Raw genomic sequence first — 24288 nt, forward strand, 5'->3', positions numbered from 1 at the left:
GGAGCGGTTTACTTTGAGTTCATATCTGTTGTGTGCTCGTGTGTTGTTGTAGTTGAAGCTGAAGTAGTCATTGACAGGAAGGACATTGTAGCAGATGATTTTATGGGCTATGCTTAGGACGTGTTGAAGGCGACTTAGTTCTAATCATGGTTGTAACTGTGAAACGGCTGTTATACAAGGCAGTTGCTAAATGAGGACGCCCGGTGTGAGTTCTAACCCTGAAAATGCCTTCCAGGATGTTTGCCTGACATCCTAAGCTGGTTTATAGGTAGAAACATAGAAGATTGACGGCAGAAAAAGACCTCCTGGTCCATCTAGTCTGCCCTTATACTATTCGCTGTATTTTATCTTAGGGTGGATCTATGTTTATCGCAGGCAGGTTTCAATTCAGTTACTGTGGATTTACCAACCACGCCTGCTGGAAGTTTGTTCCAAGCATCTACTACTCTTTCAGTAATAAATAGGCCTGTTTATCCATAGACCTATTTATTAAAACATGTATTCATAAATTAACCTTTTTGGGAAGGGTATAAATGTCACGGATTGAATTATGTGCTAGTCAAACAGGCTGGATTTGCCCCAAAGTCTTCAAACCCTAATCTAATGAAAGTTAGCCTCAACCCAGTTTAGCATTTTGCAGATCTGTGTCAGAAGTCTTCACCTGGTTTGTTTTACTGTGTGTTCTTTGTGAGCTGAGACCATAGATTACATTGGGATTAAGGTGGTTTCATCACAGAATTTAGCCTATAATTTATTGTAAGATAATTTGCTGAGTGGGGTAATAGAAAAAAATTAAATTGTGTACAGGTATTCCTTGACTTACCAGGAAAGACTTCATGAACTCCATCTGTCTAGTCTGGAGGACAGAAGGGAAAGGGGGGACATGATTGAAACATTTAAATATGTCAAAGGGTTAAATAAGGTTCAGGAGGGAAGTGTTTTTAATAGGAAAGTGAACACGAGAACAAGGGGGCACAATCTGAGGTTACTTGGGGGAAAGATCAGAAGCAACGTGAGAAAATATGCTTTGACTGAAAGAGTAGTAGATGCTTGGAACAAACTTCCAGCAGCTGTGGTTGGTCAATCCACAGGAACTGAATTGAAACCTGCCTGGGATAAACATAGATCCATCATAGGATAAAATGCAGGAAATAGTAGAAGGGCAGACTAGGTGGACCAGGAGGTCTTCTTCTGCAGTCAATCTTCTATGTTTCTATGATTTTCAACTGCCACATTTCAGATGCTAAGTGAGAGAGTGACGTCAGTTTTGCCACATTTTATGACCTTCCTCACCACAGTTGTTAAGTGAGTAACGTAGTTGTTAAGTGAATTTGGCTTTCCCAGATTGTCAGAAGTTCACAAAATGGGACTATGTGATCCCAAGACATTGCAACCATTGTAAATATGAGTCCGTTGTTGTGGTGGCCCAGTGGTTAGAGTGCAGCACTGCAAGCTGCTTCTGCTGTCTACTAGCTGTAGTTCAAATCCCACCACTGGCTCCAGGTGGACTCAGCCTTCCCTCCTTCCCAGGTGGGTCAAATGGGGATCCAGATTGTTGGGGGCAAGAGGCTGAGTCTGTAAAATGCTTAGAGAAGGCTGGGAAAGCACTAGGAAGCGGTAGATACCTCTAAAAGCTAAGTCTAAATGCTAGATAGATAAAGAGACAGACAGACAGATAGATAGATAGATAGACAGACAGATTGACACAGACAGACAGATAGATAGATAGATTGATTGACAGACAGATAGAAAGAGAGAGAGATAGACAGACAGACAGATTGACAGATAGATAGAAAGACAACAGATTGAGATAGATAGATTACGTAGATAGATAGATAGATAGATAGATAGATAGATAGATAGCTCGATCAATGGATGGATGGATGGATAGATAGATCGATCAATGGATGGATGGATAGATAGATATGGATGGATAGATAGGGAGATAAATAGACAGACAGACAGAGTGAAAAGAAAGAGAGAATGATAGATTGACAGTTGATAGATTGAGAGGGGGAGGGAGGGAGGGAGAGAGAGAGAGAGACTGACTCTCTGATTCAGGTGTACTCTGCCTTCCATCCTTCCGAAGTGGGCCAAATAAGGACCCAGATTGTTGGGGGCAAGAGGCTGATTCTGTAAACTGCTTAAAGTTGGCTCGAAAAGCACTAGGAAGCAGTAGACAAGTCTACATGCTATTGCTAAATGCTATTTTGGGGTAGTGGTCTTCTAAGGTGGCCTTGAAAGGCACAGGAGGTGGGGGCTGCGCTCACCCTCCATTTCTGGACTGGGGGGTTGGGGGTCCTCTGACATCCTGCAGAGCCATGTGGGGTGCATCCAGATGTTGACAGCTGCATCTGTTGAAATCCTGACTGGCTGGAGTTTGAACAAGGGAGGGTCCCGATGCAGAGAGCAGATTGCTCAGGAGGAAGGGAGGAAGAGCTGGGTGGGGTTGGGGGCAAAGGGCATGGCTGGACGGGCAAGGAGGGGATATCCAGAGGGCACTTAATTGTGACATCTGCCTTTGCCCCCCACCTTGAAGTCTCTGCTCATTGGCTCCTTAGCAGGATGAAGTCCACAAGTCTTTGTTAGCAAAAACTCCAGAAGAGAAGGATTTAGGGATTGTGATTTCTGACCGTCTCAAAATGGGTGAACAGTGCGGTCAGGCGGGAGGGAAAGCGAGTAGAACACTTGGCTGCATAGCTAGAGGTATCACAAGCAGGAAGGGGGAGATTGTGATCCCGCTGTGTAGAGCGCTGGTGAGACCACATTTGGAATAGAGTAATACTGTGTCCAGTTCTGGAGACCTCACCTACAAAAAGGGATGGATCAAATTGAACAATTCCAAAGACGGGCTACAAAAATGGTGTAAGGTCTTAAGCATAAAACTGACCAGGAAAGACTTCATGGACTCAATCTGTCTAGTCTGGAGGAGAAAAAGGAAAGGGGGGGCATGATAGAAACATTTAAATATGTCAAAGGGTTAAATAAGGTTCAGGAGGGAAGTGTTTTTAATAGGAAAGTGAACACAAGAACAAGGGGGCACAATCTGAAGTCAATTGGGGGAAAGATCAAAAGCAATGGGAGGCAACCACTTTGTAAGGCCACACTTGGAATCCTGCATCCAGTTTTGGTCGCCACGATGCAAAAAGGATGTTGAGACTCTAGAAAGAGTCCAGAGAATAGCAACAAAGATGATTCAGGGACTGAAGGCCAAAACATATGAAGAACGTTTGCAGGAACTGGGCATGGCTGGTTTAATGAAAAGAAGGACCAGGGGAGACACAATAGCAGCCTTCCAATATCTCAGGGGCTGCCACAAAGAAGAGGGAGTCAATCTATTCTCCAAAGCACCAGAGGGCATGAGAAGAAGCAATGGGTGGAAACTAAACAAGGAGAGAAGCAACTTAGAAGTAAGGAGACAATTAGAACAATTAATCAGTGGAACAGAAGTTGCCTCCAGAAGTGGTGAATGCCCCAACCCTGGAGGTTTTAAAGCAGATGTTGGATAACAGTTTGTGTGAAGTTGTGTGGGGTCTCGTGCCTAAGCAGAGGGTTGGACTAGAAGACCTCCAAGGTCCCTTCAGGCTCCTACTCTCTTCTGTTCAGGAACTGTCGTCTAGGGCTCCGAAATGCCAGGCTAAAAGGAGGCTTGGGAATGTCTCAGAAATAAGATCCTGGAAGTGTGTGAAATGCTTTCCTCCTGAGTTCAGAATGTCAGCAGGGGGAAGAGCTCAGGGGGCTGACCTTGGGCGCAGGAAAGCCAGGAGGCCCCAGCCCCACCCTTGCTTAGATTGGAGAAGTTACTACAATCAGGGCTTTGGGGCTGTGTAAGGAGAAGGATAAAGAGGGCAGCCCTTGGACAATGAGAACGGAATGTATGAGCTGGAAGGGACCTTGGGGGTCTTCTAGTCCAGCCCCCTGGCTCAAACAGGAAACCCTATAACTTTTCAGACAAATGTCTTTTCTTAAAAACTTCCAATGAAAGCTGTTCCACTGATTGTTCTGACTGTCCGGAAATTTCTCCTTGTTTGTAAGTTGCTTCTCTCCTTGTTTAGTTTCTACACGTTGCTTCTGGTTCTAGGCTCAGGTGTTGTCTTTCCTATGTTTCATGTATCTTTTCTTCCTTTCATATATCTCCTCTTCTATTCTTCAATCTTTTCTTCTATCCTTTCCTTGATATGTATTACTACATGTTTATTCTCTTCAATGTGTATGGTGTATTGGACTGACTGACTGACTGACTGACTGACTAAATAAATAAATAAATAAATGGGTTTTTTAGTGTTTTTAAATTATTAGATTTGTTCTTACATTGTTCTTGTTATTGATGTGAGCCGCCCCGAGTCTACGGAGAGGGGCAGCATACAAATCCAATAAATAAATAAATAAATAAATAAATAAATAAATAAACAAACAAACAAACAAATAAATGATAGATAGATAGATAGATAGATAGATAGATAGATAGATAGATAGCTTGACTCCCTCTTCTTTGTGGCAACCCCTGAGATACTGGAACACTGCTATCCTGTCTCCCCTGGTCCTTGTGTTCATTAAACCAGCCATGCCCAGTTCCTGCAACCGTTCTTCATGTGTTTTAGCCTCCGGTCCCATAATCCTCTTGGTTGCTCTTCTCTGCACTTTTTCTAGAGTCTCCACATCCTTTTTGCATTGTGGCGACCAAAACTGAATGCAGGATTCCAAGTGTGGCCTTGTAAAGTGGCATTAACCCTTCACGTGGTCTTGATTCTCTCCCTCTGTTGATGCAGCCCAGAACTGTGTTGGCTTTTGTGGCAGCTGCTGCACACGGCTGGGTCCTATTTCAATGGTCGTCCACTAGGACTCCAAGATCCTTTTCACAGTTACTACAGTGTGTATGCATCTTTGACCACTCAGAGATTACTCTGCACACTCCGTAACACATGCATTACCAAACGACCCAGGTGAAGGGTTTAAAAAACAAATTGGGAAACCGAGGGAGGGATGGACCTCATGACTCAGCAGGATTTGGACAAGCTGGGACAAGGGGAAGAAACCAGCCGGGGGGCTTTCGGAGAGGAAGGCAAAGTTCTCCTTCTTCGAGTCGGGAAAATCCAGGCCAAAGTCGAAGGGAGTCGAAAGGGGTCTCGGAGGTCTCGGTGGGTCACCGGTTGCCCAAAAGGCTAGGTCAGGAATTCTGGGGGTCAAGGTCCACAGGGCGTTAAAGGGCCAAAGTTGCCATCCTTGGCTTTAAGTCACCCACATCCGTTCATATCTGATTTCCATTCTTATATATGTGTGATATCTGATGTGTGGCACATTTTTATTTATTTGTATTCATCCTTCTGGGCTCTGGGCAGTATATAACAATTTAAAAACAATAGAAAACAGTAAAACCCCTAAATATAAAACCATTCACGTATGGTTTTGAAATAGGCATGCCTATTTATTTATTTGTTTGTTTGTGTATTTATAAAATACCTTTATTGGTTATTGATATATAAAAAACAAACAAGCAAAATAGTCTAGTACAAAAATAGGCAAAACAGAGAGGAAAAAGAGAAGAGAAGAAAAAAATAAAAAAAATAAGTGAAATAAGAGGAAAAAAAGTAAAGGAAGGAGAGAAAAGAGAAAAAAAGGAAAAGAGAAACATGGTCAACTAATCCATTGACTATCATTATTACACAGCCTTTAAGTAGCATTGTGTATCTTCCCCTGATTCTTTGGTATTGGTTAAAGAGAAATATTATAGTCATTCATTCATTCATTCATTCATTCATTCATTCATTCATTCATTCATTCATTCAATTATTTATTATTTGCCTTTGATGCCGCCCGATCCCATTGGGATTCAGGGCAGCTTACAATAAATAAAATGCAATACAACAATAGTAAGAGGTCGAATATAAATATCAAATTATAAAATCCCCATGATAAAACATTATAAAATCCTATAATAAAATCCATCATACAGTCCTATCAAACAATCGACGTGCCTAGTTTAATGCAATCTAGGATCCAGGGAGACGTAACATCTTCCAGTATTTGAGGGGCTGCCAGAAAAAAAGGGTTAGGGTCCACCTATTCTCCAAAGCACCAGAAGGCAGGACAGGAAGCAACGGATGGAGACTAATCCAGGAGAGAAGCAACTTGGAATGAAGGAGACACTTCTTAAGAGTGAGGATGATTAACCAGTGGAACTACTTGCCACTAGAAGTTGTGGGTGCTTCCATCACTGGAGGTTTTCAAAAAGAGACCGGACAGAGTCTCATGCTTGAGCCCATTTTTATGGTTTGTCACGCAGTCACAAACCATAATAATAATAATAATAATAATAATAATAATAATAATAATAATAATAATAATAATAATATAATTATTGTTATTGTTATTGTTATTGTTATTGTTGTTATTATTATTATTATTATTATTATTATTATTATTATTATTATTATTATTATCTAACGGGTTGTGGGCTGTCCACGATGTCTGCTGGCTTGAGAATTCTGGGAGTATGAAGTCCACAAGTCTTAAAGTTGCCAAGTTTGAGGAGCCCTGCCATAGAGGAGCTCTTTAGGGGTGCGATGGTCTGGCATCCTAGCCATAGGTTTGCCCTCCCTGCTATAGAACCAGCCAGAACCGGCAGGAACGCCCCCTCTGGTCCAGATCGGATTTGGCATTTTTTGTCTCCCCGTCGAGTCCTTTCCAAGGACGTGGGACAGACCGATGGGGATCTTGGATGCATTCATTATTATTATCATTATTATTCTATCCGTTGCTTTGCAAGGACACCGAGTTCTTTGTGTCCGGGAGACAAATTCCTCGTGTGTCTAATCACACTTTGGCTAAAGAAAATGAAGGCTTCAAATTCCGAATGGGCCCTTTGAGCTTTCTTGTTAAAATAATCTTTATTCAATAAATAATGTTTATTAAATAATATTAAATTATTTCATTTAATATTCAATTAAATTATTTATTAAAATAATCTTTATTCAATAATAAAAACACAGGAAATAACAGAAGGTAAATCAACATTGCATGCATTAGCTTTCTATTCTGCAAATTTCCATTCCCAACCACCGACTCCCATCGCTCCTTATTCTGAGCTGGGCCTCTGTCCACTCTCAGCTGAAAGCCCATAGGAAGATATTTTCCGTCCCAGCGCGTCCCCTGGCCCTGGGCCCACTTGTCCCCTTCCTGCCAGTTTGGGAGGCTTTTGACCTTGGCTGATTTGGGTGCTCAAGAGAGTTGAGTCCAGGTGGGCCTCCCTTGGGAGACCCCTCCCCTCCCTGAAGTCAGACTGATAGGCAGGCAGGCAGGAGAGTTGAGCCCGATCTCCCCCCCCCCCATGGGGCTGCCAAGAAATCTCACATAGGAAACCGACAATGACCTGAACCTGAAATTGGAGTCAAAGTCAGTTTGAAGGTCTCCCCAGCTCCTCTCTGCCTTTCCTTCACTTCCCAAGGCTCTTTCTTTCTTTCTTGCTCTTTCTCTCCCCCTCTCTCTCCCCTCCATCCCTGTCTATCCATCTGTCTGTCTGTCTGTCTTTTTCCTCTCTTTCTCTTTCTACCTCTCTTTTTCCCTTTCTTTTTCTCCCTCCCTCCCTCCACCGGTCTGTCTCTCCCTTTTTCTTTTTCTCTTCCTCTCCCCCTCTTTCCTTCTCTCTTTTTGTTTCTCCCACCTCCTCTCTCCCTTTCATTAACTTCCAAGGCTTTCTTTCTTTCTTTCTCTTTCACTCTCTCCCCTTTGTCTATCCATCTGTCTATTTGTGTATCTTTCTCTTTTTTCTTTCTCCCTCTCTCTCACTCACTCACTCACTCTGTCTTTCCATCTGTCTGTCTGTCTATTTGCCTTTCTCTCTCTCTTTCTCCCTCTTTTTCTCTTTCTTTTTCTCCCTCCGTCCATCTGTCCATTTTTCTTTTTCTCTTCCTCCCTTTCTCCTTCCCTCACCTTCTCTCCCTCCCTCCTCCTCTCTCCTTCTGTCTTTCTGTTTCCCCACCCCCTCTCTCCCTTTCATTAACTTCCCAAGGCTTTCTTTCTTTCCTTCTTTTTTCCTTCCTTCCTTCCTTTATTTCTCCCTTTCTCTCTCTCTCTTTCTCCCCCTCCCTCCCCTCTGTCTATCCATCTGTCTATTTGTCTATTTGTCTATTTCTCTCTCTCTCTCTCTCTCACACACACACACACACACACACTCAGAGAGAGAGAGAGAGAGAGAGACAGAGGCTTTGTTGACCATGGTTGGGTCAAAACCAGACAAGACTATTACCCCCCCTCCCCCTGTCAACATGTTGAGGCGTTGTGTGAATCGGCCTGGAGGCTGTTGGAGGAAGGAGGGCTAGCCTGCGAGGTTGTCCTTGACCGGAGGGGGGCCGATCACGGGCCAAGGGAACGGAGGGGCCAAGTTAGCAGAGAACCCTGCAAGACTCGTCCAGCTGGTTCCCCGAGGGAGGGCAGACCTCTGGGAGGGATCAGGCGGCCTCTCTCCTCTCGTCCTCCTCTGAAGCCCTTCGTGGTCTCCCAGGTTGGCGGGTCCCTTGCAGACGTCTCAGAACGGAAGTAGGTAACGTCATCAGCGCTAGAGGGGAGTGGGGTTCGCAGAGGAGGGAGACGGATGGGGGAGAAGGAGGAGGAGGTGCAGGGAAAGGACGGTCATTGCTCTCTGAGTTTGGCTATTTTCTTGCCGACATTTCATGACCCAACTAGGTAACAACATCAGTGCTAGAAGCAGGGATGATTTTTTTTTCTTTTTCCCCTTCTGGGCTCTGGGTCTGTTTTTCCTATTGCAGTAAATGAGGTTGGATGTGTATAATTTAAGGTATTATGATATAATTTAAGTTCATGCATGTGTGTGTGTACATACACTTTATATAATAATGTATATTTGGGTGTGCCTGTGTGTAATATGTATGTGCACATCTGGCATAGATACATAGAATTAAAGAGTCTATTTTGGGTGTTCAGTCATAGTAAATAGATGGGGAAATTGTATCTCTTGGAGGCGAGGAGGGGCCAGGCACCCTAGGCCTTGAAGTGAGTGACATCAAGTTGGCCACCTTTGAGCCAGTCACATGACCTTTAAGCCACCGCCAGTCACATGACCATCAAGCCACACCCACAAAACAAGCCATGCTTCATCACTCACATCCCTAAACAGTCTTTCTATTTTGCATAGGTTGGAGACCCCCCCTGTCCTGCAGTCACTGAAAACGAGGGGGTGGCCATATCTATCTATGAGCCTGGGTGGCGCAGTGGTTAGAGAGCAGCCCTGCAGGATCCTTCAGCTAACTGCCAGCTGTAGTTCAGCAGTTCAAATCTCCCTACCAGCTCCAGGTCGATTCAGCCTTCCCTCCTTCCCAGGTGGGTCAAAGGAGGACCCAGATTGTTGGGGGCAAGAGGCTGAGTCTCTAAGTGCACCAGAGTGCCTTCCGTCCCCTGTCCTATAGTCTCTCCTATATCTCATATTATATCTTCTCTTCTATCTCTTCTATCTCTTATATTTTCTGCTATTCTCTCTAGTTATATTTTACACCTATATTTTTCTTCTATACTCTCTTTGATACGTTCTACTCCTATATATCCTCCATAACCTTCATTGTGTATCGAACAAATAAACAAATAAAATAAATAAATAAATACATAAAACAAAGCACTTAGAGAGGGAAGGACAAGCAATAGGAAGCAGCCTACAAGTCTAAAATGCTATTGATGTAGAACTCGGCCCTAATTTCTCCGGTTGAGTGACAGCGATTTTGCTCTGTTTGTCTTCGAATCAGACTTCGATCCGACAACTTCTCCTTTTCTCCCCAAAGAATCCCTGGCCAGACTGAGCAGGGGGTTTGGACTAGAAGAGGTGTCTCCAACCTTGCCAACTTTATGCCTGGTGGACTTCAACTCCCAGACTTTGATGGCAGAGGAATTCTGGGAGTTGAAGTCCACAAGGTGTAAAACCAGCCGTGTGCGGAAGCTGCCATTGTTGGGGGCAAATATGCGGAGTCTCTGCAAATCGCTTAGAGGGCTGGAAACGCCCCACGAAGCGGTGTATAAGTCTACGTGCTATTGCTAAGGAAGGAAGAGAGGGAGGGAGGGAGGAAGGGCCAGGGTGGTGCAGTGGTTAGAGTGCAGCATTGCAGGCTACTCTGCAGCTAAACTGCCAGCTGTAGTTCAGCAGTTCAAATCTCACCACTGACTCAAGGTGGGTTCAGCCTTCCATCCTTCCCAGGTGGGTCAAATGAGGTCCCAGAGTGCTGGGGTTTGTGAGAGGCTGATACTACCACTTAGAGAGGGCTGGGAAAGCAGTGGGAAGTGGTATATAAGTCTAAATGATATTGCAAGAAAGAAAGAGAGAGAGAGAGAGAGAGATAAAGAGACAGAGACAGAAGGAAGGAAGGAAGGAAGGAAGGAAGGAAGGAAGGAAGGAAGGAAGGAAGGAAGGAAGGAAGGGCCAGGGTGGTGCAGTGGTGAGAGTGCAGCATTGCAGGCTACTTTGGGTAACTGCTAGCTGTAGTTCAGCAGTTCAAATCTCCCCACCGGCTCCAGGTTGACTCAGCCTTCCCTCCTTCCCAGGTGGGTCAGTTGAGGACACAGATTGTTGGGGGCAAGAGGCTGATTCTGTCAACAGCTTAGAAAGGGCTGGAAAAGCAGTGGGAAGCGGTTTATAAGTCCAAATGCTATTGCTATTTCTGTGGCCATGCAGTGGGTGGGGACTGAGCTGCTCCTTATCACCCCCAGCCTAGGAGTGGAGGCAGCTGTGCCAGGCTGACAGGGCCCAGCCCAGAGTGACTCCTCTTCTCTCCCCAGCAAGGAAAGGCTCTGATGACTTCTTGCCAACGGCCCATCGGGGAGGGGGCCAAAGGTAGGGTGGACAAGCTCTCTCCTGGGCTGGAGCTCAGGACTCCTCTCGCCCCAGGATCAGGGGACTGAAGGCTAAAACATCTGAAGAACGGTTGCAGGAACTGGGCCTGGCTAGTTTGATGAAAAGAAGGACCAGGGGAGACAGGAGAGCAGCCTTCCAATATCCCAGGGGTTGCCACAAAGAAGAAGGAGTCAAGCTATTTTCCAAAGCACCTGAGGACAAAACAAGAAGCAGTGGGTGGAAATTAAACAAGGAGAGAAGCAACTTAGAACTAAAGAGGAAATTTCCTGCAGTTAGAACAATTAATCCGTGGAACAGGAGTTGCCTCCAGAAATTGTGACTGCTCCAACACTGGAGGTTTTTAAGCAGATGTTGGATAACCATCTGTCTGAAGTGGTGCAGGGTTTCCTGCCTAAGCAGGGGTTGGACTAGAAGACCTCCAAGGTCCCTTCCAACTCTGTTGTTGTTGTTGTTGTTGTTATTATGTTTTAGCCTCCAGTCCTCTAACCTAACCCTCTTTGTGGCTCTTCTCTGCACTCTAGAAAGATATTGATACTCTAGAAAGTGTCAATATCCTTTTTGCATCGTGGTGACCAAAACTGAATGCCGGATTCCAAGTGTGGCCTCATAAAGTGGCATTAACCCTCCACGTGATCTTGATTTTCTCCCTCTGTTGATGCAGCCTAGAACTGTGTTGGCTTTTTTGGCAGCTGCTGCACACGGCTGGCTTTATAATTTGTGGACATCAAATCCCAGAATTCCTCAGCCAGCAAAGTCGGGGAGTTGAAGTCCACAAGGCGTAAAGTTGGCAAGGTTGGAGACCCCTGTTCTAGTCCAACCCCCCTGCTCAACCAGGGATTTTTGAAAAAAAGGAGAAGTTGTGGGCTCAAAAACTAATAGAGCATAATTGCTGTCACTCAGCCTGAGAAATTAGGACTTGCTGATCTCTCGGTCAGTGTGGAAGAAGCTTCCAAAGCCTGGGCTCTATAGCAACAGCATTTAGACTTATCTACCACTTCTAGTTTTTCCCCAGCCCTCTATAAGCGGTTGAAAGAATCAGCCTCTTGCCCCCCAAAATCTGGTCCTCATTTGACCCACCTGGGAAGGCTGAGTCAACCTTGAGAAGTGGTGAGATTTGAACTGCTGAACTACAGCCAACAGTTAGCTGATGTAGCCAGAAGTGCTGCACTCTAACCACTGCACCAGCCCAGCTCCCTTCCTTCCTTCCTTCCTTCCTTCCTTCCTTCCTTCCTTCCTTCCTTCCTTCCTTCCTTCCTTCCTTCTTCTTGTCTCTTTGTCTCTCATTCTCTCTCTCTTTCTGTTTCTTTCTTTTTTCTTTCTCTCTCTCTCTTTCTTTCTTGCAGCAGTAATAGCAATAGCATTTAGAGTTATAGACCGCTTCCCAGTGCTTTTCCAGCCTCCTTTAAGTGGTTTACAGAATCAGCCTCTTGCCCCCAACAATCTGGGTCCTCATTTGACCCACCTGGGACGGATGAAAGGCGGAGTCAACCTGGAGCCTGTGGTGAGATTTGAACTGGTATAAGGGCAGACTGTATGGACCATGAGGGTTTTTTTCTGCCGTCAATCTTCTATGTTTCTATGTTTCTATGAACTTTTGAACTACAGCCAGCAGAAGCAGCTTGCAGGGCTGCGCTCTCACCACTGCGCCATGAAGGTTTCTGGCTCGGGTGGTGGCACAGTTTGTAAAGCTGGAGAGGGCGCAAGGGATTCCTGCACGGCCGTGGGGTGCTCTCTGGGGTGCTCTTTCCTCCCCTCTTTCCTCTGGGGCTCTGCCCAGAGACCACCAGCCCATCTGGAGGGTGCCTCTTGACCCAAAGAGCTCTGGAGGGCACCGGATTTTGGGGAGGCACCTGCAGTGCGTTGAGCGTTGACAGGCATGCCAGGAGAGACTTCCTCCTCTGCTGTCGTGGCTTCACCCACGCTCAGGACCCAACCTGTTCCTCAGGTTTGCAGGTGAGCGTGTTTGCTCAGTGCCATTCATCTGGACGGAGCTCCGGGTCACATTTCCTGGATTGCACAAGCCAGTTTGGGACACACCCTGCCCCCCCCCCAGGCCTCTCCCTTCCCTCCCCAAGGGTGACGGTTCCCCTGGAGGTGGCATAAGTATAAAGTAATGATAAAAGAGGACAATAGGACAGGGATGGTAGGCACAATTGTGCACTTATGCACGCCCCTTACTGACCTCTTAGGAATCGGGAGAGGTCAGCAGTGGAGAGTGTAAGGGTCAAGTTTTGGAGGTGAGGTGATGATACTACAGAGTCAGATAGTGAGTTCCAGGCATCAGCTACTCGGTTGCTAAAGTCGTATTTCCTGCAGTCAAGTTTGGAGCGGTTTACTTGGAGTTTGTATCTGTTGTGTGCTCGTGCGTTGTTGTGGTTGAAGCTGAAGTAGACGTTGACAGGAAGGATGTTGTAGCAGGTGATTTTATGGGCTGTGCTTAGTTCGTGTTGAAGGCAACAGGTAGCTCTAAGCTTTCTAAGCCCAGGATAGGAAGTCTGGTTGCAGAGGAAGCCGGTTTTGGGGCTGGGTATGTGTGTGTGTGTGGAGGAGCCCCCCAGCCCTGGTGCCTTTCGGCTGCTGCTCTATGAAGGCAGCTGAGCCTTGGCCTCCCTCCTCCGTCCCTTCCTCCTGGGTGCAACCGAGGCCTTAGGCACCCAGCCAGCCCTCCCCTCCTCCCCTCCCCCGCTCTCTGCCCCCTGGGCATCCTGCCCGCAGTTGGCAGGCACAGCCTGGGTGGTGGGAGAGCCCAGTTTCGGGCTTTGTTCCCGCGACTGACCGGTGTGCCAGCCAGAGGACTTCTTTTCAGCCGCCTGCAACAAAGCCCGGCTTTCTTCCAGCCTGTCCCCTCCCTCCGGCCTCCCCCCCTCCCCGGTTAAAAGGAGCAGCGCCTCCCCTCCCCTCCCCTCCCCTCTCTGCCCATGTGGGAGCAGCTGCTCGGCTTTGCCTGGGAGGACGGTGGGTCCCTCCTTTGGCTGGGGGGGCAGTGGGGAGGGGCAGGGCAGGGGGCCGAGGGGGAGGGAGACCTTGAGCCCAAGGCTGGGAAAGGACCAGGCGGTTTCTCTCCCACATTCCCCCCCCTGTTGAGTTTGAGCCCCCCCCCCCAAAATCCTCAGCCACTTGGGAAGGGAGAGAGTTTGGCCACCTGTGCAGTGGACCCCTCCCTTCCTTTCCCCAGCCGGGATCCCAGACAGCTGGATCTCTTCCCCCTGCAGCTGTCGAAGCCGGTGGGGGAGGGAGGGTGATGCCGAGGCTGCCCTTCGCCTGGGGGGCCCTGAACAGCCTCCCCGAACCCCCTTGGCCTTTCAGGGTGCTGCGGCGGCAGGCGGAGCAACAGGGCATGGCGGACAACCGGGCTCTGCCCAGGGACAAGGTCCTGACCCTGGAGTCCATGAACCCCCACGTCAGGATGGTGGAGTACGCCGTGCGGGGGCCCATCGTCGCCCGGGCCAACCAGCTGAAGAAGGAGCTGAAGCAGGTGAGCCAGGCAACTGTCTAGATCACTGGTCTGTTTGTGAGTCCGGAGATTGGGAAGTGGGCGGTCTTGGCTTAGTGGTTTCGTTGGCTCAGTTTTGTTCCTTTATTAGCTTTAGTTTAGCTCAGTTTAGTTTAATTTTAATTTAGTTCAGTTCAGTTCAGTTTTTACTTTAGTTTAATTTAGGATTTAGTTTAGTTTAGTTTTTAATTCAGTTCAGTTTAGTTTTTACTTTACTTTAGTTTAGTTTGCTTTGCTTTGCTTTGCTTTGGTCTCTATCCTGCCCACGACTCTTCTCCCAAAGGATTCTGGGCGGCTTCTTTGGACATTGGCAGACTTTTCCCCCCCGACTGTCCTGGAACGCAGGTAGTCTTCTGTTTACAACAGTTACATTCAGTGACCATTTGAAATGACAACATCTCTGAAAAAAGTGATTGATGACCATTTCCCCCGCTTTCCCACCGTCTCGGCCTCCTTAGGGGCACATGGTCAGATCTGGGACTCTTGGCAACCGACTCACATTTATGACGTGACCCCCTTTTTTGGCCTTCCAACAGCCAATGTGGGAGCCAGATGAACTTAACTACTCCACAATTGCAGTGACTCACTTAGCAACGGTGGCAAGAGAGATTGTAAAATGGAACAGAAGTTCACTTAACGCCTGTCTTGCTTAGCATTGAAATCTATTGGGCCTCAATAGTGTTCATAAGGTGAGGACCAGCTGTAAAGCAGTGTCTGCTCAATGCATACAGATTGTGCTGTCACCACAGACAGAAATAGTGACCACATTTTTCAGAGTATAAGACGCACCTTAGTTTTGGGGGAGGAAAAATAAGGAAACGAACCTGCTTACCCGGTATTCATCCGGCTAGTGTCCTTAGTCTGGTCAGCTTCAGCACATTATTTTATCCCCTGGTTACGGCTTTAAATAAACTTTATTTGGAGAGAGTAACAATGAAAGGGCTTGCAAGAGGGTAAGAGCTGGGAACATTGTTAGCACCTGATTAGGGCTGGAAAGAAAGTTACTCAGAGCAAGTGAGAGCAATGAAACAAACCCTGTGAAGACTTAGGGCTTGGAAAACATTATTCACAGAGAGAAACAATGAAAGAGCTTGGGTACATTAATAGCACCTGGTTAGGGCTGGAAAGAAATATATGGAGCACGTAGAGCAATGAAAAAAATCCCTCCAAAGACTCAGGGCTTGAAAAACATTCTTCACAGAGAGAAACAATGGAAGAGCCTGCAAGGTAAGAGCTGGGAAGACCGTTAGCAGCTAGTTAGGGCTGGAAAAAAGCTACATTCAGAGTACAAGATGCACCCTAATTATCAGCCTCTTTTAGGGAGGAAAAAGGTGCGTCTTATATATTGAAAAATACAGTAGATTGCATTAAGACATGTTTCTTTAAGACATCGCATTAGGGAAAATGTAGCAAAATTGCACTCTGGGTAATGTAGTGTTACATGTTACCGCATCTGCGTATTCCTTTTGCCTCTGACCCCGGATGAGAGGTGATTGGAGAGAGCATTCCACCTGGTTCTTTATTCTTTGCTAGGTAAGCCAGCATGTAGAAGCAACACGTAGAGCTGGGGACAATTCAACCTCTTTTTACTTTGCTGGTGCGAGATGATCTTTTCCCAGTATGATAACTCAGCACAACGAGATATCACAGATTATTTTATTACAGGGCATTCCCACAATAACTCACAATTATACTGCAGAAGAATCACATCCGGGGGGGGGGGGGCTCCTGCCCAGACGGTGGGGAACGCAGTGGGTTAGCAAAAATGGAGCTCCACCCCAGAGCACCCAATTTGCACCAAAAGATGTTGAACAAAAATGCAGGGTGTCTTCTTTGGGCAGCCTCTGCGTTCTTCCCGAAAGCGTTTAAAAACCTCAAAGCCAGCGATTCTGCTACAAATACAAGTGTCTAGGAAAAGTATTAAGAGATAAGATCTGGAATTCATTCTATGTGATCTGGGTTTTCGCCTCCCCATCCTTTCTGAATGGCTGTAGCATTCTCTAGAACAGAGGTCTTCATAGCTGGCTGGAGAATTCTGGGAGTTGAAATTCACAAGCCTTAAAGTAGCCAACTTTGGGGACCCCTGCTCTAGAAAATAAAATGAAGAATGCTTGAATCCTAATGTTTTGCCAGAAATCCTGATTTTGTTTGGAAGTCTGCAGGAAGGAAGGTTAAGACTGTGATGTGGAATGGAGCATTTTGGGATGTTCACTTAGGCTGTGAAAGTAGCAAGGGACACTTCGGATTGTTGCCTTTGAGTAAGGGATTATTTTGTGAGTGGCCATTTTAATGATCAAGGCACCTTTTTGACAATGCTCAAAATGGGCTATTAAAATTCTAAGTGGGATGTTTCTGTCATTTCACTGTTTTATGGCTGCTCACTTGTAGGATGTGGGTGAATTCGATGACCTTCTTGTTTTGAGTCCATTGATATGGGTCTTGTTTTGAAGTTCTTGGAAAATCCTTGTCAAATCATATGATCGTCAAGCCACTCCCACCTGGTCACATGGCCAGCAAGCCACTCCTACCTGGTCACATGACTATCAAGCCACACCCACAGAGTAAGCCACCCCCACAGTGTGGTAGTAAAAATTTTGGTAGCCCTTCTCATCATAACGATGAATTATCGTAGGAATGCCTGTAATAAAATAATCGGTGATATCTCCTTGTGCTGAGTTATCGTGCTGGGAAACGTTCATCTCGTAACAGTAAACAGATACAAGGAAAGAAACAGGGATCTTGGAACTTCAGAAGAAGGCATTCTTTTTCCTGGGCATCCATCAGAACAGAGCTGGAAGAGATCTTGGAGGGCTTGGATGGAAACTCATCCAGGAGAGAAGGAAGCTAGAACTAAGGAGGAATTTCCTGAAAGTGAGAACAATTAATCCATGGAACAGAAGTTGCCTCCAGATGTCATAAATAACTAGCATTTAGACTTATATCTATCCTTCCTTCCTTCCTTCTTTTTCTCTCTTTCTCCTTCCTTCCTTCCTTCCTTCCTTCTTTCTTTCTTTCTTTCTTTCTTTCTTTCTGTCTTTCCCTCTTTCTTGCAATAGCAATAGCATGTAGACTTATACACCACTCCATAGTGCTTTCACAGCCCTCTCTAAGCGGTTTACAGAATCAGCCTCTTGCCCCCAACAATCTGGGTCCCCATTTGACCCCCCAAGGAAGGAAAGAAGGCTGAGTCAACCTTGAGCCAGTGGTGAGATTTGAACTGCTGAACTACAGCTAGCAGTTAGCTGAAGGAGCCTGCGGTGCTGCACTCTAACCACTCCGCCACCCCAGCTCTTTCAAATGCTCCCACATTGGAAGTTTTAAAGAAGAGATTGACAACCATCTGTCTGAAGTGGTGCAGGGTTTGTCAAGTACATATTGGTGGTATACAAAGATATAACAATGTGTATATACATGACACCAGTAAGAGAGAAACATGAGGACAGGGGACGGAAGCCACGCTGGTACACTTATGTACGACCCTTACTGACCTCTGAGGAATCGGGAGAGGTCAACCATGGACAGTCTAAGGGTCAAGTTTTGGGGGTTAGGGGATGATACTACAGAGTCTGGTAGTGAGTTCCGTGCATCAACTACTCGGTTACTAAAGTCGTATTTCCTGCAGTTAAGTTTGGAGGGGTTTACTTTGAGTTTGCATCTGTTGTGTGCTTGTGTGTTGTGGTTGAAACTGAAGTAGTCATTGACAGGAAGGACGTTGTAGCAGATGATTTAATGGGCTATGCTTAGGTCATGTTTAAGGCGACATAGTTCTATGCTTTCTAAACCTAGGATTGTAAGTCTAGTTACAATCTACTTACAATTCTTGACAAATGTATATTCTCTTTTATGTACATTGAGAGCATCTGCACCAAAGACAAATCCCTTGTGTGTCCAATTACACTCGGTCAATAAAGAATTCTATTCTAGTTGTGTAGGGTATTTTGTTGTGAGTGAAGGAGTAGAGGGCTCTTCTAGTAAAGTATCTTGGAGATTTTCTAGGGTTTATGTCCGATATGCGGTGTGGGTTCCAGACAGATAAGCTGTATTCAAAGATTGGTCTGGTGAAAGTTTTGTATGCTCTGGTTAGTAGTGTGAGATTAGTGGAGTAGAAACTACACAGGATTAAGTTAACAACTCTTTAAGCCTTTTTGGCGATGTTGTTGCACTGGGCTTTGGCACTTGGGTCATTTGAGATGAGTATTCCAAGGTCTTTTATGGAGTGAGGATTATTCTGCAAAGTCTTGTTTGTTCAGTTTATATTTGGTGTTTTGATTCTTTTTGCCAATGTGTAGGATGGAGCATTTGTTGGTTGAGATCTGGAATTTGTTTGTTTGTCCGTTCATTCATTCATTCATTCATTCATTCATCATTCATTCATTAGATTTGTATGCCGCCCCTCTCCGTGGACTCAGGAGTTGCCTGATGTTTGACCATTCGGACACAAAGTCGAGGTCTTTTTGGTTGTCTTGGTGGCTGCAGACCTCCTGGCCTCTTGAGATCTTCTCTAGGATCTCTTGACCTCATTTCAGGACACTCCACTTCCCAGACTGCAGAGATAGCCTGACGGTTCCTAGAGCAGCCTTGGAATTGTTGGGTGCTTGGTTTCCTCTGAGTTGGGGTGTCTGGAATGAGCCTGGCCTAACTCTCAAAGCATCTCAGACCTCCAGGCTGTTAGTTCAATTGGTTCCAGCACATCTGTCCATCCAGATATCCAGGTGTTGCAGCTGGATGAGTGTACCAGTTTCGAGAATGAAGACCGCAAGCAACATAGGTTCATTAATGCATGCAGGTTCAGCGCATTCATAAGATGCTTGGAACAGCAGACGTGGTTGGTGAATCCACAGGAACTGAATGTAAACCTGCCTGGGATAAACATAGATCCACCCTAAGATAAAACACAGGAAATAATATAAGGGCAGACAAGATGGACCAGGAGGTCTTTTTCTGCCCTCAATCTTCTAGGTTTCTCTGTTTCTAAGACAAAGTCTGAAGCCCAGGTTTTGCCCGAGGTGAGATTTTTATACCTTACATAATGCTTGCATGACCAAGGTACACTATATGCACAAAATGCACAGGTACACTATGTGTGGTGCATTGCTCAACAGTAGCACCTGTGAGAGGGATCTTGGAGTCCCAGTGGATGACCATTTAAATAGGACCCAGCCGTGTGCAGCAGCTGCCAAAAAAGCCATCACAGTTCTAGGCTGCATCAACAGAGGGAGAGAATCAAGAGCATGTGAAGGGTTAATGCCACTTTATAAGGCCTTGGTAAGGCCACACTTGAGATATGACATTCAGTTTTGGTCACCATGATTGAAAAAGGATGTTGAGACTCTAGAAAGATTGCAGAGAAGAGCAACAAAGAGGATTAGGGGACCAGAGGCTAAAACATACAAAGAACGGTTGCAGGAACTGGGCATGGCTAGTTTAATGGAAAGAAGGACCAGGGGGGACATGATAGCAGCCTTCCAGTATCTCAGGGGTTATTGCCACAAAGAAGAAGGAGTCAACCTATTCTCCAAAGCACCTGAAGGTAGAACAAGAAGCAATGGGTAGAAACTAAACAAGGAGAGAAGCAACTTAGAACTAAGGAGACATTTCCTGATAGTGAGAACAATTGATCCGTGGAACAGAAGTTGCCTCCAGAAGGTGTGAATGCTCCAACGCTGGAAGTTTTTAAGATGATGTTGGATAACTGTTTGTCTGAAATAGTGTAAAGTTTCCTGCCTAAGCAGGGGGTTGGACTAGAAGACCTCCAAGGTCCTTTCCAACTCCATTGTTATTAAGGCCAATGTCAACTTACAGATGATATCATGTCCTTATACAGAAAAAAAGAGAAGTTACAAATACAAATCACCTAAACCGGAAATTATGGGCTCAGTCAGGCATCCTATAACCGTATCTTACACCACCTGGTTCTCTCTGTCTTGTGGCACTGTTTCTTGCGTGTTTCGGTTAGCAGGGGCTTTTCTGGAGGTTAGTGAGGTGTAAAAAAGGGGAAGTTGGTGGAAAGGTCTTACAATGTAGAAATATTTATTTTATTTATTAATTAGTTTTCTATGCCGCCCTTCTCAAAGCGACTCAGGGTGGCGTACAACATTGTAAATACAAACAACATATGTGAGAAATAATGATGTATGCGAAATAATAATTAATATAATAATGATGAATGCCTTAAAGAAAGTGATTAAAGTGCATCTTCCTCACAGGGACTACAATTCCCATTAGTATAGGCAACTCCACAAAATGAGCATTGTAGTATCGCTTTATTCTGCAGAAGATCAGGGGAGGTCAACCTGTTTTCCAAAGCCCCTGAAGGCCGGGCAAGAAGCAACAGACGGAAACGGATCAAGGAGAGAAACAACCCGGAATTAAGGGAAAACTTCCTAACAGTGAGGAGAGTTAACCAGTGGGACAGCTTGCCACCAGAAGTTGTGCGTACCTCATCACTGGTTTTTTTTTAAAGGAGTGATGACCGTTTGTTTGAAATGGGATGGGGTCTCTTGCTTGAGCAGAGGGCCAAACCAAAACCCAGTTTGATTCTGATTCTGGAGTACTGTGTCCAGTTTTGTTCACCTTGATGCAAAAAGGATGTTGAGACTCTAGAAAAAGTGCAGAGAAGAGCAACAAAGAGGATGAGGGGACTGGAGGCTAAAACAAATGAAGAACGGTGGCAGGAACTGGGCCTGGCTAGTTAAATGACAAGAAGGACCAGGGGAGACAGGATAGCAGTCTTCCAGTATCTCTCAGGGGTTGCCCCAAAGGAGAGGGAATAAAACTATTCTCCAAAGCACTTGAGGGTAGAACAAAAAGCAATGGGTGGAAACTAAACAAGGAGAGAAGCAACTCAGAACAATTCTACATTGCAGCATACTTCCATTTTTGTTGAAATATAAAGACATTACACATAATCTTATTTTCTTTTGTCATTATTACAAACATTTACATATTATGGTCCTTTTTATTTTTTTAAATATTATTTTTCTTTTTCCTTTTTTTTTTTTCAATTTTTTTTTATTATTTTTCATAAAACAGACATACAGACGTACAAACATTAAACATAAAATGGGGATGTATTTCCCCGCTTCTTTTGAAAGTATACATTCAAATAGAAAAAAGAATACATAATCAAACATTTGTTAAATGTTAAAAAGTCTAGTAAAAAATTTTCAAATCTTAAATGCAATATTAGTACGGTATAAGTAAAAATGCTTAATATGTTATTTATGTGTAATATATTCATCTAATCAAACATTCAAACAAATCTCAATTGCTAAGCATACATAAAACCAAATTTTTAATATATCGCTTATGAGTAAACTACTATATCAAAATCATCAACAAATACATCTAATATTGTTATTACCTAAATAAAAACAGATCTATCTCTTATTTTTTCTTATCTAACCATTTATATATGTTGTTCCATGTTTCATAAAATTTTGTATCTTCTTGATCGTTTAATCGTCTTGTCATCATATCCATTTCGGCGCAATCTAATATTTTAGCTATAACTTCTTCTTTCTTGGGGATTTCCTCCCCCTTCCAGTTTTGCGCATATATTATTCTAGCCGCAGTTAATATGTGTATGATTAAGTAAAGAGTTTCCTTCTTATAAGTCTGATTAGTAATTCCTAATAAGTAAAATTCCGGGGTGTTATCTATGTCATATTTTAATATTTCTTTTAATATCTTCTCAATCATCTTCCAATAAGTTTTAGCTTTGCTACATGTCCACCATTGATGGTAATAAGTTCCTATATCTTTCTTGCATTTCCAACACAGTGGGGATGTTTTAGGAAACATTTTAGCTATCCTGTTTGGTGGAAGGTGCCATCTATAAAACATTTTAATTTGGTTTTCTTTTAATGAAACTGACTTGGTCATTTTCCAATTATTAATCCAGACTTTTTCCCAAGTATCTATATCTATTTCCTTACCTATATTTCTGCACCATCTTATCATGGTATCTTTTAGAGTCAACTCTATATTTTTGTGAGCGATAAGAAATTTATATATTTTCCCTATCATTTTTACTGAATTATTAATAATTAAATGACTTAGGAAATTCTTACTTTTATTAAAAGTGTAAAGAGTTATATCCTTCTGGTATCTGGATTGCTTATTATCCCTTCTTCTTGTAATTTATTCCTAGGCTTTAGCTTCATCTGATCATTTAATAATTCTTTATATCTATAAAATATTTTCGTGTCTTTTATAGATTTTGGGTGTGTTATTGCTTCTAAGGGGGCTATCCATTCTGGAACATTTAAGAAGTGATTTTTCTTTATGTCCTTCCAAACCTCTAGTAAATACTTCCTTAATGTGTGTCTTTTAAAATATGAGTGATTTTTTTCCTTGTCATACCATATAAATGCATGCCAACCCAGCATAAGATCATGTCCTTCTAAATTTAATATTCTTTTATTCTCTAAGGTTATCCAATCTTTAATCCATGTTAAGGCGGCGGCCTGATAATATAATTTCCAGTTTGGAAGACCGAATCCTCCTCTTTCTTTAATGTCTTCCAAACAGTTTATTTTTATCCTTGCTTTTTTCCCTTGCCATATAAATTTTTTAACTAAGTTTGTCAAAGTTTTAAAGAAAGTTCCCCCTGGGTTTATTGGAATTACCTGAAAGAGAAATAAAACCTTAGGCAGAATATTCATCTTGATTGTGGCAATTCTTCCTAAAAATGATAGTTTCAGGTTATTCCATGCTTCTAAATCTTTTTTAATTTCTGATAATAATTTTATGTAATTATCATTTTTTAAAGTTATTGTTTTCGCTGTTAAATTTATTCCTAAATATTTTACTTTCTTTACGGTTTTTATTCCAGAAATATTTTCTAATTTAGTTTCTTGTATTTTATTCATATTTTTGGTTAAGAAAGAAGTTTTGCTTTTATTTATCTTTAAACCTGCTACCTTTCCGTATTGTTCAATAGTTTGCAATAAGGAAGGAACAGTTGTTATCGGTTCTTCAATTATAAACGTTAAGTCATCTGCAAAAGCTTGGAGTTTGTAAGTTTCGTCTCCTATAGTTAGACCTTTTATTTCGGAATCCGCTCTTATTTTAATTAATAAAGTTTCAAGTGTCATAATAAATAACAATGGTGATATAGGACATCCTTGACGAACTCCCTTGTTTATGTCAAGTGCTTGTAATTGGTTATTATTTAATATTATTTTAGTCGTTTGTTTTGAGTATATAGTATCTATTAAATTAACAAATTTTGAGCCAAATCTCATTTTATTTAATTGCATTTTCATAAATGTCCAGTTAACGTTGTCAAAGGCCTTTTGAGCATCTAAGAACATTAAGGATGCTGTCTTATCTGGGTGTTGTTCATAGTATTCTAATGTGTTTATTACTGTTCTAAGGTTATTTTTAATTTGTCGCCCTGGTAGAAATCCATTTTGGTCTTGATGTATTATTCCATTTATAATTCTTTTAAGTCTATCTGCATAAATGGCAATAAATATTTTATAATCTACATTTAATAAAGATATGGGTCTATAATTTTTGATTTTTAGTGGGTCAGTGCCGGATTTATGTATTAAAGTTGTCAGCGATTCTGACCAAGATTTCGGAATTTTACCCTCAAGTCTACATAAATTAAAAATTTCTAGCATATAGTTTCTTATTATTTCATTGTCTATCTTATACCATTCTGCCGGTATAGCATCCGGACCAGTGGCCTTATTGTTTTTCTGTTTTTTAATTATAGTTAGGAGTTCTTCCATTGTTATTGGACCATCCAACATAGTCTGTTGATCTTCTGTTATTTGTGGTAATTTTGAGGCCTGTAAGTAATTAAAAACCTCATCTTCACTAACATTGTCTTTGGCATAAAGATCTTTATAAAAATTATAAACAATGTCCGCCTTTCCTTCTGTATCGTATTTTATTGTACCATCTTTGTCTTCTAATTTTTTTATCAATT

General features: G+C 43.5%; 1 protein-coding gene across 12 annotated transcripts in view; it reads left to right on the forward strand.

The window, feature by feature from the left end:
- The window catches only part of GPT (glutamic--pyruvic transaminase), a 55699-nt gene that overhangs the window by 8135 nt on the left and 23276 nt on the right, over nt 1-24288 (forward strand). For 5 of the 12 annotated variants that reach the window (XM_070748428.1, XM_070748424.1, XM_070748422.1 and 2 more), the window contains exon 2: nt 14159-14327. The exons of 1 other annotated variant lie outside the window; for it this stretch is intronic. In XM_070748428.1, coding sequence (XP_070604529.1) covers nt 14190-14327 — 138 coding nt within the window. In that variant the 5' untranslated portion in view covers nt 14159-14189. Of the gene's footprint in view, nt 1-5797; nt 6157-8288; nt 8536-12713; nt 12806-13061; nt 13271-13319; nt 13380-13621; nt 13808-14158; nt 14328-24288 lie in introns of those variants that run through there. 6 more of the 12 variants (XM_070748427.1, XM_070748432.1, XM_070748421.1 and 3 more) reach the window with 6 other exon arrangements.

Source organism: Erythrolamprus reginae, chromosome 3, assembly GCF_031021105.1.
Source record: "Erythrolamprus reginae isolate rEryReg1 chromosome 3, rEryReg1.hap1, whole genome shotgun sequence".
NCBI lineage: Eukaryota > Metazoa > Chordata > Lepidosauria > Squamata > Dipsadidae > Erythrolamprus > Erythrolamprus reginae.